Source organism: Staurois parvus, unplaced genomic scaffold, assembly GCF_062004578.1.
Source record: "Staurois parvus isolate SC_StPar_1 unplaced genomic scaffold, SC_StPar_1.0 ptg000832l, whole genome shotgun sequence".
Taxonomy (NCBI): Eukaryota; Metazoa; Chordata; class Amphibia; order Anura; family Ranidae; genus Staurois; species Staurois parvus.
In genome coordinates this window covers 984,905-1,001,135 of record NW_028318628.1, presented here as the reverse complement: position 1 = coordinate 1,001,135, position 16,231 = coordinate 984,905, and the positions used below count along the sequence as shown (strand labels likewise).

At 41.2% G+C, this 16,231-nt stretch overlaps 1 protein-coding gene across 1 annotated transcript in view; it reads right to left on the bottom strand.

Moving 5' to 3' along the window:
- Positions 1 to 3,230: 3,230 nt before the first annotated feature.
- The window catches only part of SEC11A (SEC11 homolog A, signal peptidase complex subunit), a 68,112-nt gene continuing 55,111 nt past the window's right edge, over positions 3,231 to 16,231 (bottom strand). The window contains exons 5-6 of the mRNA XM_089655278.1: positions 8,575 to 8,632; positions 3,231 to 7,013 (exon numbers count right to left, since the gene is read on the bottom strand). Of these exons, the coding sequence (XP_089511404.1) occupies positions 6,963 to 7,013; positions 8,575 to 8,632 (109 nt within the window). The 3' untranslated portion in view covers positions 3,231 to 6,962. The remainder of the gene's footprint in view (positions 7,014 to 8,574; positions 8,633 to 16,231) is intronic.

Below are 16,231 nucleotides of genomic sequence, written 5' to 3'. Positions count from 1 at the left end.
ACTCCCCTCAAGAATGTCTCCGGTTTCTTATTTGGGCAATATATACTAGCTATTGTGCACTCAATTCCCTGCAATTTACCTCTCAAAAACAAAAACCTTCCCTCCGGGTCTGTTATTCTCTTCTCCTCCTCAAACCTTATATTCTTTGCGAAGCCTATGGCAACCCCTTTTGCTCTTTTAATTGGTGAGTCCGCATAATACCATGTCGGAAAATATCTAGTCTTCAGCCTAATCTTTGATTCTAGCTCTAAATGTGTCTCCTGTAGGAATACCACCGAGGATGCTCTATGTTGTAATTCTTTAAACAACCTGAATCTCTTCCCAGGACAACACAACCCCTTTACATTGTAGGTTATAAACTGGACTTCTTCCATCCTTCCCTTCTCCTCTTTACTTCTTTTTACTCCTATCTTTCCTCTTCCTTCCTTCTCTTATCCCGCAGTTTTGCTACCCCCTTACTCATTGCCCCTCCCATATCCTGCCTCCCCTCTCCCACTAAACCCCTCCCCCCTCTCTCCAACCCTCCCCCACCCCCCCACCACTCCCTCCCCCCACCCAACTAGGCCTACTATTTGCCTTCTAATCATTTGTGCTCCTAATACCACGTTTGATTTTTGGTCCTGGGGTTGAACTCTGACCATGTGCGGTTCACCTTCCCTCCATTTCCCCCAGTGTTCCCCTATCTATCAATTCTCTATTTCTCCTTTTAACTTGCTGCCATTCCTCCTTTCCCACAGCATTTATCCCTCCTTCCTCCTCTTCCCAACCTGGAATCTCTAGTCTCTGGATATTAAGTTTATCAAAAAAGTCTTTCAGTTCCTCAGGGAATCTTAAATATGCAGTGACTCCATCCTTCCATCCAATTAAGCACATCGAACTACTCCATCTCTATTGTATAGTTTTTTCATCTGTTCTAATAGTGGTTTCAATGATCTCTTCCTCCACAATGTCTCAGCTGTCAAGTCTGCAAAAACCTGCAAATTTTTCCCTTCATATTTAATACTAGTTCTTCCTTTTATCTTCTTCCATACCTCTTCTCTCTCTCCATTTTTATAAAATTGTACAACTACATCTCTCAGTCTCTCTTCCACCCGGTCTCATTGGAGCCTTCCTATCCTATATACACTGTCCAATTCAATAGTCTCAGTGCTGGGTTTATTCATAATGGCGTTTAAGATTTTACATATTGTCCCTCTTAGATCGCCACCTTGTGCAAGCTCCGGGACTCCCTTTATCCTGAGGTTATTTTTCCTATGCATGTTACCTTGTATCTCCATCTTATACCGCAGCTTTTTTTGTTCTTTCCTTATCTCCATTATCTGATTTCTTAATTCTGGGATAGCTTGAGCATGTTTTTTAATTTTTTCTTCTGCTTCTTCTACTCTGGACAATAGATGTCCCAGATCCTTACGTATGATCCCCATCTCTTGTTTAATAGATTTTTCCAGATTTCTAAACATTTCTGCCATCTCTTTTTTATTTGGGATTTGTAGTTCTCCTTCCTTTTCTCTTAGCTCTGTTCCCTCTAGTATTTGTTGACTATTATTATCCATTTCCACAGGAGACCTGGAGCTCTTATCCATACTATTTTCCATTGTGCTTCTTTCACCTACCCCGAGTTCTTTCTGGGGTCACATTACCCTGGGACGTGTATTTCCTGATTGTTCCAGATTGGGAGTGCTTGGGTCCACCCCCTTTACTATTTTTACTCTTCATATTTTCTTAGAGGTCCGGTCTCTCTTCTCTTAAGAACTCTAGGGCCTGTGCTGTAATTAGTTCTTTAAAGAAGTTCAAATTTCTTCTAACCCCTTGGGAATCCCCCCTTTTCTTTATATGTTCCTCTCCTACTTTAACACTGTACAATCCATATACGGGTTCAATATACAGTCCAGACCACTCTCACCCTCCTTCCGACTGCTTATTTTTCAGAAAGGTTACTCTTCAGGTTCGTTGTCCTCTGTTCAGGGGTCACTTGTTTTTATTCCCTTTTTTGGGGGGGTTCCCCCAGGTCTCTCTCTTCTTTTGCCCGCTTCCTTCACAGGTGACCAGCAAGCAGGGTGCTTTTGCTGTTGAGCCGGCGTCTCCCCGACTCCTTAGGGCGCCGACCGGCTTTCTTCCCTCTGTTCTGCCTGCTCTGGGTCCTCGTGGCCTGTCTGTGAGAGAGCCGGCGTCTCCCTCTAGCTAGGGAAACCAGCCGGCTTCTCTTCCTCCCAGTACTCCCTTGCGGGAGGTCACGTGACCGGCTCGCGTCCACTGAGCTCCCAGCAGCCCGCTGCCTCGGACAGAAGGCTCCAGCTTTCCCACTGCCGCAGTCCCCAGAAGCTCCGTCCTCTCTGCTTCTCTGGCGGGATCCCCCCTCTCACAGGTAGGGCTTGCGTGGGATCCTCAGCAGCGTTTATCGGGGCCCATTGAGGTGAAGGTGGTTATCTTGCAGAGAGTGCTCACATCGCACTCTCCCTTGCCGCCATGATCAGGCTCCTCCCCCCGCTAGCATCCCTTTTTACCTGTAAAAGTCCCCATTTACTTGTGCACCCCTCGTATTTATGGAACCAAGTCCACAGCACAAGTGTGCAGCTAACTTTGTGCAGCAAACCCCCTTCTTTTTATATGATTTAGGAACAAAAAAAAAAAACCTCAAAAACCTAAAAATTGTATTTGGTAAACCTAAAGTAATAAATACATTTTGGTAACGTATGTATGTTAATATAATTGTGTATATTTTGTAATTCTGTCTGGAATATATAAATTACAACACAACATTCAGAATGGCATGATGCATGTAACGTCTGCAGTGTACAAAACGGTGCAGTGCAGAACATTTATAGCACAAAGAGTTGGGACAGTCCAGAATGCTTCATACTGTAATAAGATGGTGCAGAAAACAGAGCTCAGTATGAAACAGTCTGGGGCCAAAACTCACACAACAGAAGGGTTGATGTACCAAAATTGGAGAGTGCAAAATCTGATACAGCACTTCACAGAAAGCAATCAGCTTACAGTTTTTTTTTTGTCACCATAGCTTAATTGAACAAACTGAAGTTAGAAGCGGATTGGCTACCATGCACAGCAGCACCAGATTTTGCACTCTCCAGTTTTAGTAAATCAACCCTATTGCCTACCTTTTACTTTTCCCTTTGAGACCCTGTTATAAAGCAAGGCAATGCAATGCAATGCAATGTCTGGCCAAAAGTATCTCTTAGAACGACTTCAGAAAAAACACAACTGACCACTTAGAAAGGATTGCACTTTAATAAAGCCATACAGATATAATGAACTTTTTTTAATTTTTTTTATTATTTTATCTACATCTCGGCAAGCTGCCATCAAAATCCCAAACCTAAAATTAGAAGGAAGGAAGAGGATTATTCCCCTAACAGTTTATTTCATAACTGAGGACCATAACTAAGATATCAATTGTACATATCAACAGGAATATTTACACAGATTTCAAGGTAAAGTGCCCCTTGAAAGACTTGCCTGCAAACACAAACTGTGTGGAGATATGAAAGTATAGATAGAATGCACAAATACAGAATAAAAATGACATCGATCTTGTGAATGCATGCACACCCTCCCCATTATTTGGTATAAAGACATTCAATATTAATTTCTTCACATTAGGGCAGTCTAGTTACTTCTTGATGATACATTCATACAGGGGGATTCAATAAAGCATTAGCACCACTTTCTGGTGGTATGGCCCCTCAAAATATCCTGCACCAAATTCAAATGCCCTGCTCCAGTTTGGTAGCTTTACCAAAACACGAGGCAGATTCAGGTAGTTACTAAGAGCACCACTTTTACAAAGTGGCACTATTACTGCACCAAATTCAAAAATTATCTCCAGTTTGTAGAAAACAAAACTGGGAGGTAATGAAGAGCAACCATAAGTTGGTGTACAGAGACAGGCAGACAGCCTATCTCTGTACATTGTATAGCAGGACAACATGCTTGTCACTGCTACCCCCCTTCCCTGCCCTCCTGCCACTGGTTGTTAAGGATGCTGTCAGCTTCAGATGACTGTCTCCTAGCCTGCTAGTAATGCAACAGTGAGCAGAGGCTGATGGGGAAACAGACACTAGTTCCCCATCATGTCTGCTCTCTCCTTGTGACTGACAGCAAGCAGAATCCATAGTCTACTGTAGGCTGTCTATTGGCTGTGGATCCACCTGCTTCCTGCAATCAATCACAAGGGGAGTGGATCTGACAAGGAAACTAGTGTCCCTAAATCCTATCAGGATCTGTGTACCCAGCTTAAAAAATTCTCGCCTGCTACATTGTCTACGTGACAGCTGCAGTGTCAGAGAAGGAGTCCATCTACATTGAATATAGAGTGTCTGTATGGACACTCTAGTCTCAGTGCACCTCCAACAGTGAGTGCCCCAAATTCACATACCTGTGTATACCAGGTTCATGAATCTGTCACCCGCACCAGCATTTCTCGTGCTGATGCATGATAGAATTCTAAAGGATGCGTAGACAAGCTTTATGAATTTCCCTGAGAGTGGCTTTACTATAAGGCTACATTCACACCTCTGCATTCTAGTGTGGTGCATTAAAAAAAAATAAAAAAAATCATACTTTCTGTTAAACACACCTTCTAAAAGGATGAATGTTATTGCATGTAAAATACACTGCTCTGCAACTGCACCACAGAAAAAAAATCAGATGTGTATGTGTAGATTACAGGGTTACTCCACTATCAGAGTAGTTCCTGTAGCTGTCACAGTCTCAGCAGCCTGTACACAAATATATACTTGGAGACAAATTGAAGAGATGAGAGTTGTTCACATATTTCTGATGGGTCCCTGCATGTCCCAGCTTCTGTATATATTTTACCATATGAAAGAAAAAAAAAATGCCCATGGTAACCAATAAAGAGGGATGACTTGTCCAGAGCTCCCATGAGATTCTTCTTCCTCAGCACAGCAGATGTATTTAAACACAATCCTGGACCAGCAGACTATAGTAAGGGTGATAGAGTCATTTCTTCAGATAAGGTAATGGCTACCAAAAAGTGCAATCATCCCTGAAGATAAATCACAAACAGGCTAATGGTCTTTATTTTAAATGCCAGAATTGTACTAATCGGCTCATTTAAAATGGAATTAGTTAAAACTTGGGGAGTTGTGTAGCTATCCAACCAGTTGATGCACATAAGGAACATAAATACCTCTAAAAGAGTCAATTCTGAAAATAAACTTACATGGAATCCTTTAGTAGAAATCGGAAGGTACTGCATACCTGAAAAGTATGAGACAGCTGGCTTAGCTATTAAAGGAGAACTTGTATTACATGCTCTCGTTGCTTAGGGCCTGTGTCAACAAGCTTTGGGTTTGTGCTGATGGCCTCAGTTTGAGATGCTTCTGATTCATTCAGAATCCACTGACAGGTGCATCTGGCCTGCGGCTGACCTCTTTCAAGAGGGTGTTGAATTCCGATAGATGTGTATGGGAATGTAAAAAATGCTTGAAGCATACAGGTTGACATAGGCTCCTAGTTTTTCATAAGATTTGGCAGAGTTGCCATCAATTTTAGCATCTGGCCATTTTGTTACTTTAATTTTAATTCAGGCTGATCATAAATAACTATTTCCTTTGTAGGCAAATTTCACCCAATTCCCTAATCAGATGACATTTGCCTTCAAAGTAAATAGTTTTATGATCAGCTTGACCATTCAGATGTTACAATGGATAAGAACTGAAGTAATTCCTCATACAGCAGCATCATAACAAGACTTGTAATGGATTGTCCCTTCATCCTAAAACAAAACTTTTTTTTTTTTAAAGCAGAAAATACATGGATTTATCAGTCAATTAAGTGTTCTGGCCCAGAAAGAAAGGGTAGTCAACAGGGTGATGGAAGACAGGAAAGTAATTATCCCATCTTCCAGGGAGCAAGACAAACTTTTAAAAACAAAAACTACATTTTAAAGAGGAAGTCAAGGCAATTTTGTTTTCAGCAGCAGCAATCCTTACACCCTAATCAATGTGCGTGACCTTTCACATTACTGCTTTGTAGCTAGCATTCTTAACGTATTAGGCAAGACAGCTCAGCTCCTATAGGCAGTAGCTGTGGATCCACAATAACATTGCAGTAATCCCATTGCATGCACCATGGCTCAGAATGTACATTGGAAGTTGAACCTCTCCGACACCGGCAGCCCTGCACCTCTCCCTCGGCCCATAGAGGCTGGCTATCGTGCCTACTACTTTGCTGAGCAGATCACCTAGTGTCATGTGGCTACAAATGTTACCAACCTCAGCATCTGCAGCAATCCCCATTCTAGGGTGCATCTGATGGAACCGGATTTTAAAAGACAACTTTTGAAGGTTTTTAATGCATTTACTGGGGAGTTTCCCTAGCACACCAAGCCTTTATTCTGATGCCATGACTTGCACACATATTGAAAAGAATCTAGAGTTTTATGCTAGCAAAACTTTTAGCGGAAAATGTCTTGATATAATCACTTCTTTTTATTACACCAACATTATCTAGATTAGACTTTTTCCGACTGTAGCCATACTACTGCAAACCACAATTATTCTTAAATAGGCACTTCCGAATAAAATGTAGACAGGTTTCATATTTTTAACAATGAGGGACTTTGGTATTAAATATAATAAAAAATACCACTCAAAGTACAAAAAAAAAAAAAAAAAAAATGTAAACAGTGCAGAAGATATTCATAAAGGACCCGTATGAAGCCACGGAGGTAGAGAAACCGTGGCAGAGATTGGGCCCAAATTTTTCAAAATCTCTCTGGTTGATCTTTGCATTAATGAGAAGTGAGCACATATACATACACATGTATAAAAAGAAAAAAAAAAAATACTGGTTTCATATGTAAAACTGTACACTGCTAGATGAGATCTGTCCTTTTTGAATTCTCATTCTGACAAGTTACAGGTTGGTAACCACAGACTAAATCTGTGCCGATACTGTTCCCGAATTCCAGATTGTTATTCTCGATGTACAAGGACAAACAGTCCAAGCAGGAACAAAACTGCATACTGAAAAGACAAAGAATAATTTATTACATATAGCTGCTTTCCTTTTACGGTTAGTTTTTTAGTAACAAGTTCAAACAAATGTATAATATACAGAAAACTTACACAGACTTGCTCAGAAAATAATTCTTATTTTACTTTCTCATTCTAACTGTGGTAACCCAGATCAACCAATAATAGTTCACTCTGCCATAGTCAGAACAATATGTTTCTGTTTGGTTGAAAAGTAGAAATACACCCAAAGCAATCAATAGGAATTCACTCTGCTGAAGTCACTCTACAAATAAGTTTCTAATTCAAACCCTTTCAATAACATTTTTTTTTAATTTTTACTCTGCATCCAAAAATACCCTTTTGGGATCTAAATGATCCTGAAATGTCATAGCAGCTGCAAACACTATATTATGGATAACTCTTCCTTCAGTCCATCATCAATGCTGCTGCCAGGTTCATCCACCTTATCAACCGTTCAGTGTCTGCTACTCCTCTCTGCCAATCCCTCCACTGGCTTCTGCTCACCAAACTAATTAAATTCAAAATACTAACAATTTGCAATGCTATCCCCAAATCAGGCTCCAGCTACATCACAAACCTGGTCTCAAAATCCCAACCTAATCGTTCTCTTCGTTCCTCCCAAGGCCTCCTGCTCTCTAGCTCCTTTGTCACCTCCTCTCATGCTCACCTCCAGGACTTGTCCCGAGCCTCTCCCATCCTATGGAACTCCCTAACCCAATTTGTTTGAACATCTCCTACTTGTTTCCTTTAAGAAGATCCCTAAAAACTCTTCTCTTAAGAGAAGCCTATTCTGCCCTCGCCTAACAACTGTACCTTTTTTTTTCTCCATCAGCTCGTCCCCCACAGCTATTGCCTCTACACTCTTAGATTGTAAGCTCTAATGAGCAGGGACCTGATTCCCCCTGTATTGAATTGCATTGTAACTGTACTGTCTGCGCTCATATTGTAAAGTGTTGCACAAACTGTTGGCGCTATATAAATCATTCTATGCTTGAAGGTAAAAAACCTTCTGTGTGCAGAAGCCCCCCTAATACTTACCTGAGCCACCAATCCAGCAATGTGCACGAGAGCCTTGGCTCTCCGGGGACTCTCCCACCTCATCACAGCCAGCGAGCAACTGAAAAGGGGGCGGGGCCGAGCAGCAGCTGTGTATGTGAATGGAAACGCAGAGCAGCGGCTCGGGAGCGAGCCTGCTTGGGTGCCCCCATAGCAAGCTGCCTGCTCTGGAAGCACTCGGCAGGAAGGAGCAAGGAGCATTGGCGGGGGACCAGAGAAGAGGAGGATCGGGACTTCTCTGTGCAAAACCACTGCAAAGAGCAGGTAAGTATAACATGTTTGTTATTTTAAATATTGCCTGCCGATTTACAGGACCTAATTGCTTTTTCATCTGACTAAATGAAGCCCAAGTTTTTGTTGATATCTGACACAGCTTAGTACTCATAGAAAACCTATTGAATAAAAATACAGTAACACAGATTACTATACAGCTTCAAGTAGCTTCAAATGGAATAAATGGTTACAATTATTTTGAGAAGGGAAAACACCTTACCTTAAATTTAGGGTAGTCATTCATGAGAATGGTTACAATTCCTATATAGGGCACAAACCTGAAATATAAGGAAAGGAGTACATAAAATACTGTCAATTCATATTCACAAAAGTTTATTGAATGGCAGGTAAATACTGTCACCTACTGAACCCCATACTCAAGTACACAAGTATCTGTGCATAGAAACTATATGTAGATGCAATGTGACACCGCCTATAAACACCACATTTTTCTACCTTGGGCCACTCTATAGTGATAAAAGCACTCTGGTGGTGAGGAGCAACAGAACACCATGATCATTGTTAGTGGCTATAGCCACTGGCAATAACTGCATGAAAAATCTGACAGGCTGGTTGTACCAAAGTCATACAACAATTGATTTAGGTACAATCAGCCTGCCCATACAGTCAGGTCCATAAATATTGGGACATCGACACAATTCTAACATTTTTCGCTCTATACACCACCACAACGGATTTGAAATGAAACGAACAAGATGTGCTTTAACTGCAGACTGTCAGATTTAATTTGAGGGTATTTACATCTGAATCAGGTGAACGGTGTAGGAATTACAACAGTTTGCATATGTGCCTCCCACTTGTTAAGGGGCCAAAAGTAATGGGACAATTGGCTTCTCAGCTGTTCCATGGCCAGGTGTGTGTTGTTCTCTCATTATCCCAATTACAATGAGCAGATAAAAGGTCCAGAGTTAATTTCAAGTGTACTATTTGCATTTGGAATCTGTTGCTGTCAACTCTCAAGATGAGATCCAAAGAGCTGTCACTATTAGTGAAGCAAGCCATCATTAGGCTGAAAAAACAAAACAAACCCATCAGAGAGATAGCAAAAACATTGGACGTGGCCAAAACAACTGTTTGGAACATTCTTAAAAAGAAGGAACGCACCGGTGAGCTCAGCAACACCAAAAGACCCGGAAGACCACGGAAAACAACTGTGGTGGATGACCGAAGAATTCTTTCGCTGGAGAAGAAAACACCCTTCACAACAGCTGGCCAGATCAAGAACACTCTCCAGGAGGTAGGTGTATGTGTGTCAAAGTCAACAATCAAGAGAAGACTTCACCAGAGTAAATACAGAGGGTTCACCACAAGATGTAAACCATTGGTGAGCCTCAAAAACAGGAAGGCCAGATTAGAGTTTGCCAAATGACATCTAAAAAAGCCTTCACAGTTCTGGAACAACATCCTATGGACAGATGAGACCAAGATCAACTTGTACCAGAGTGATGGGAAGAGAAGAGTATGGAGAAGGAAAGGAACTGCTCATGATCCTAAGCATACCACCTCATCAGTGAAGCATGGTGGTGGTAGTGTCATGGCGTGGGCATGTATGGCTGCCAATGGAACTGGTTCTCTTGAATTTATTGATGATGTGACTGCTGACAAAAGCAGCAGGATGAATTCTGAAGTGTTTCGGGCAATATTATCTGCTCATATTCAGCCAAATGCTTCACAACTCATTGGACGCCACTTCACAGTGCAGATGGACAATGACCCAAAGCAGACTGCAAAAGCAACCAAAGAGTTTTTTAAGGGAATGAAGTGGAATGTTATGCAATGGCTAAGTCAATCACCTGACCTGAATCCGATTGAGCATGCATTTCACTTGCTGAAGACAAAACTGAAGGGAAAATGCAACAAGAACAAGCAGGAACTGAAGACAGTTGCAGTAGAGGCCTGGCAGAGCATCACCAGGGATGAAACCCAACGTCTGGTGATGTCTCTGCGTTCCAGACTTCAGGCTGTAATTGACTGCAAAGGATTTTCAACCAAGTATTAAAAAGTGAAAGTTTGATTTATGATTATTATTCTGTCCCATTACTTTTGGTCCCTTAAGAAGTGGGAGGCACATATGCAAACTGTTGTAATTCCTACACCGTTCACCTGATTTGGATGTAAATACCCTCAAATCAAAGCTGACAGTCTGCAGTTAAAGCACATCTTATTTGTTTCATTTCAAATCCATTGTGGTGGTGTATAGAGCCAAAAATGTTAGAATTGTTTCGATGTCCCAATATTTATGGACCCGACTGTAGATGGCTTGAATCTCCACTGGTCCCTGATGACAAGATTCGAACCATCTATGGCCAGTATATGCATGATGTGTAGCAGTGCCATTTCCTGTGAACACCCCTCCAACACACTGTACAATAGTGCCCTATGCACCCGCACTGCAGCACATCAAAATGAACATAACATATAAAAAAAAGATATTTGCCTGCGTTGTCATAATAGGGCTGATTTAACAAAATGCTGGTTAGAGCCTGACACAATGCAGTGCAAAAGTATGAACACATCATAAAGTTTGACAACCGGCTTTGTAAATTATTTGTCTAAGTTTACCAGTATGGCCATAAATCACAGCATCATCTATTATGTGGGATGGGGTGATGGAGCAAGGAGGACAATAAACAGGCAAATGATATACTTCTCTATCCAGGGATGCACGATTTAGATATCCCCATTCCCAGGGCATGCAGTTCCAGGCGCTAGTCAGGTGGATTTTTATACATTTAGCCCTGCTGCAGGCAAGCAGCTTTTGCTCCTTTCTGGGCAACAAGCTTCATGCAATTTGTCATGACTGCGTGCAGTGAATCATGTGACAATCATGGCAAATCCTCACTGCGTTTTAGGTGCCATTGAAAATAATGACACCTGAACCAGCATTTTGCGATTGTAGTGTATTTTAAGATTGCGGGCAGAATTGCAGCGATTCTGCCACAATTCCAAAATTCCCAAGTGTGAACAGGGCCTACTGGAGTGGACACTGGAGCTTGATTGGGCTGCTCAGCAGGCACTAGTACGGAGAACTCAAATGCTTCCATGTGTGAGGGTAATCTGAAGGAATAATAATAAAGTTTTATTTTTCCTCACTGGGGCCGGCACCTTATTTACTTGCTCATCAGATGCGCTTCTGCTGAGCGTTGAAGGAGCCCGACGCTCCCTTTTCTTAAGTACCCAATCAGTGCTCATTACACCGCAAGGTCTCTCCCCTCCCTGCTAGTCCCCGGGTGCGGTGCTGGAGACAAACAGGGAGGCGAGTAGGAGATAAACAGCGCAATATTAAAAACATTCAAAGTTTAGGTTTCCATACAGCCTCATTTGTTTTTAAAAGCCCCAGACAAACCCAAAAGCACTTAAGATTTAAATATGGTTTTGGTAAATTTTTTTAATCAGGACAAGTACATTGTCATGAGGGACAAGTAGATTGGAACCCTGATTTAGTCCTCGGACAAGCATTTATTAAAAAATAATTTCCACAACCCTGCTTTCCTAGTCTTAAGTTACTATATTACTTCAGCAAAGTCAACCATGGAAAATACATAGGTAAAGTGATATTAAGCCCAAATTTCGGGTATAGATATTTTTACATAGTTGCATTGGTCCACCGCTTAGCGTGGGCATCATACAGAGAATGCATTGCATTCTCAACAAATATAAAGTGTTGTCTGATTGGATGAGGTGGAGAGGGTGAATTCACCACCCCATCTCTCCACCTTGCCCATTAGAGAAAGCTTTGTATTCACTGAGAAATCGCACTCACCTCCTGTGCTCAGAATGCAGTACGACAGACGCTCAGCACATGACCTGGAAGCACATGGAGATCACTGTAGTCACGGTGTCTGCTACAGTGATTTCCAGCTTCTACAGCAGTGTTTCTTAACCTTTTTTGAATCACAGACCCCTTCAAGAATCTGATGAAAACCAAGGACCCCTCAGAGATATGATGCACACAAAGTTTGAATCAACAATCTTAACAAAAAACTCACTCCTTTTCATGCAAAAAGTAAAGGCCAATCCTTACAAAAATGAAATACAATCATCTTGAGCAAATTAAACAAAACAATTTTAATTCTGCTTAAATCTACTACTACTAGAAAATGAGAATTAGCACTTACTAATATGGTATGGCACAAGATGGCAGTTGTTCAGAGAATGAGGATACAAATGTAAATGCTAAAAACATGGGCAACAAGTCAAGAGACGCCTAAGGGATAAGTTCACCTTTCGTAACATGTAACATCCATATTCAGGGTGTAACATATAACATGTTACAAATGAACTGTTTACTAGTGCAATGATTTAGAGGCTCCAGAAACAAAAAATAAATGCATTTTTTTTACCTGAAAAAGTGTGCATTTATTATTTTTTGTTAAAAGGTGAACTTCTCCTATAACAGTTGGTACTATAAGAAGTGGCAGGGTGCGTTTTCTTTAATTTCTCTAATTAGGAAACTATTAAAGTAGGACAAGAAGGGGAGGCAGTATAGTGAATGTAAATGTTATATTTTATCTTACCCTCACAGACCCCCTAAAACCCATCCAAGGACCCCAGGTTAAGAACCCCTGTTCTAGAGGGATCTCACAGGTATGGAATAAGCATAGTTGTATTGGTCCAGGCATGACAGATGTAACTACACTGCTCAAAACAATTAGTCCTCATGCGCACTGGACATTTTTACAGCTGATATTTTTTGGCTTTTGACATTTTTTCGACAGCTAGAAAACCCCTCAGCAAGTTATCCTATGTGTCCAAGCACACAGACTGTAATCAACATTTTTTGGCAGGGACGTTTTTCGGCTGGAAAAAAACCCAGAACTAGTTGGTTTCTAGAGGAGTTTTTTAGCTGTAAAAACGCTCTAACACTGAAAAACTGTAAAACAGCAAAAAGCTGCAAAACACCGAAAACCGGCGTTTGACTTTTGTTTTACCAAAATTACATTTTTTTTGGGAAAAAAACACTGAAAAACGGCGCTAAACATGGCAAAACGCAAATGCAAAAACGCTAAAAAAAAGCTGAAAAACTCACATTTTGAACGTGACTTTACACAGCTAATGTTACCAGCGTTACCAAAACACCAAGTGTGCATGGAGACCTAAAGGAACTCTTTGAAAACACATCAGATCTCAATGGGGAAAAATATCATGCTGGATATCTATACTGATATGGACTGGGTAGTGTATTAGGAACTTAAGGATGCCCTATCATTTGATGGAAATAAAAATTATCAACCTACAGAGGACTTAATTCAAAGATACCCCGAAAATCAAAGTGAAAAAATTATGCAGCAGGCTAGTCCATTTTGCTGAAATTTTATTGCAGCAACTCAAAATGGTACTCAGTAGTTTGTATGGCCCCCACGTGCTTGTATACATGCCTGACAATGTGGGATGATGTCTTGGGGTATTTCCTCCCAGATCTGGACCAGGGAATCACTAAGCTCCTGGACAGTCTGAGGCATAACCTGGCAGCGTCGGATGGACTGAAACAGGATATCCCCAGAGGTATTATATTGGATTTAGGTCACGCGAGCATGGGAGCCATTCAATGGCATCAATTCCTTCATCCTACAGGAACTACCGGCATACTCTCACCACAGAAGGCCAGGCATTGTCGTGCACCAGGAAGAACCCGGGACCCACTGTACCAGCGTAGGGTCTGACAATGGGTCCAAGGATTTCATTCCGATACCGAATGGCAGTCTGGGTGCCATTGTGTAGCCTGTACGTCCTCTCCATGGATATGCCTCCCCAGACCATCACCAAAACCGTCATGTTGAACGATGTTACAGGCAGCGTATTGTTCTCCATGGCTTCTCCAGACCCTTTCACATCTGTCACATGTGCTCAGGAAAAACCAGCTCTCATCTGTGAAAAGCACAGGGGGCCAGTGAATCCCCCCCAAACGAACCCTTTTTTGAATGTAGACACCTCAAAGTAAGCCCATTTGTGCCATAGTTTTTTTTTGGAAAAGAAGACGCATGCTGGTATTGAGGTGGTTAAAACATCAGATTTTGTAATGGTGGACTAGATACATTGCATTAATAATGTATAGGTCATACACAGAGAGTAGAGGCAGTGACAGGGTTATTGTACAGATCAAATACAGAGGCAGGAGGCAAATGAGGGGGTTAATGTGCAGGATAAGGAAGTAAAGCAGATAACATTCTGGTCACAGAGAAAGCATGGAGATGAGATTTACAGAAGTGGAGGGAAGTGAAAGGGTTAAAAATGACCCTACAATCAGTTAAAACCCCTTACTATTAGTTTATTGCTGATCCTTCATTCATTCCCCATGTATTGAAAAATTATCCTTTCTCCCCTTACTCCCTTGTGACAGGAAGGGAAGGGCTCCGAGATGTAAACATAGGGAGTGTTTACATTTGCAATCTCTGTGACAGGTCATCACAGGAATCACATGTTACAGAGCCGGTCTAATCAGCTCTGTACATTGTGTCTGATTCCGGCAAATTAATGACGGCTCAAATGTCAGTCATTCAAGGCTTGCATTTTTTTTTTTCTGAACTGCATTTATAAACAGCACTTTAGAAATACGTCCACTATGCCACTGTTCTTAAACGTATGGTGGTAGTGAAGTGGTTAAGGGACTGATATTTACTGTAGTTCTGGAGAAGGGGGATACTTTGTATGCAAGAACCTACCCTTGGAGATGTGGACTACAGTACCTGCCATGTATAAAAATAGACTTAAGACTTTGTTTAATGATTTTAGCATGTATGACAAAATACTGCACTACAGAGGAAATCACAATAGTTGGAAAATGTCCCGCTCATCTCACACGAAAACAAAGATAAGTGAAGATAAATTCACAAGCAGCTAGTAGGAGGAAACTGTCAACATGCACGGACTATTTGATAGACATATAGCACAGGAACATAGTGTATGGGTTTAAGGTTCACATGCAACTGGACAAATGTAATGACTTTGTTGACCTTGCTCCATCAAGGACATGCCACAGTTAAGGACAAGCAAGTATGTTTATTATAACAAAGCTGATTAAAATGTCATTAAAACATTCACTGATATATAAAAATAGTGTGTATCAATGCAAAACTAGTACAGAATAGATATTACAGACAAACTAGAATAACAGAATACTGAAAAACAAATACGACATATCCTAAGCTGTCTGAAGGACTCTGGGGAGAAGAGCACACTCTAAATTCATGCCTTGGTTCAGCAGATGTGAGTAAGAGACGTGCTTGTATTATGTGAGAATTATTCATGGTGTGTTAATGATGCGAATCACTGACAGTGACCTATGGATGCATCAGTGCTGAACTGTTAATAAATCCTGTGATTCTCCTTTACAAATGGTATACATCAGCAGTGCATGACTTTGTAACATGAAATGCTGTACTGAGTAACAGTGGGGGGTTAAGAGGATATGAATATAGTGGTTTAGGGGTATAACTGCTTAATATACTAAAATAAATAATAACGCTAGATTGACAACTATTAATTGTACACAAGCATAGACACAATGGTGTAAGGGGGGGGTCAATGTTCACAAAGCAGGTGCCTGCTTAAAAGTAGTGCATCTTCAGAGCACCCTGAAATCGCCAAACTCCATATTAAAGGACAAGCTCACCTTTCGGAAAAAAAATACATGCGCTTTTTTCAAGTGAAAAAATATGCATTTATTATTACTGTCTGCAGCAGCCAAGCAAGTCTCCTGCAAATCTGTCAGTATATCTGCTTGCTTGTACAGGATGTACGAGTAAGCAGATATACTGACAAGAAGAATGAACTACCATGGCACTTCACAGCACTAAGATTGTCAGGACTTGTAGTCTCTCATTCACAGATGACTGTGAATGAGTGACGCGGCCATG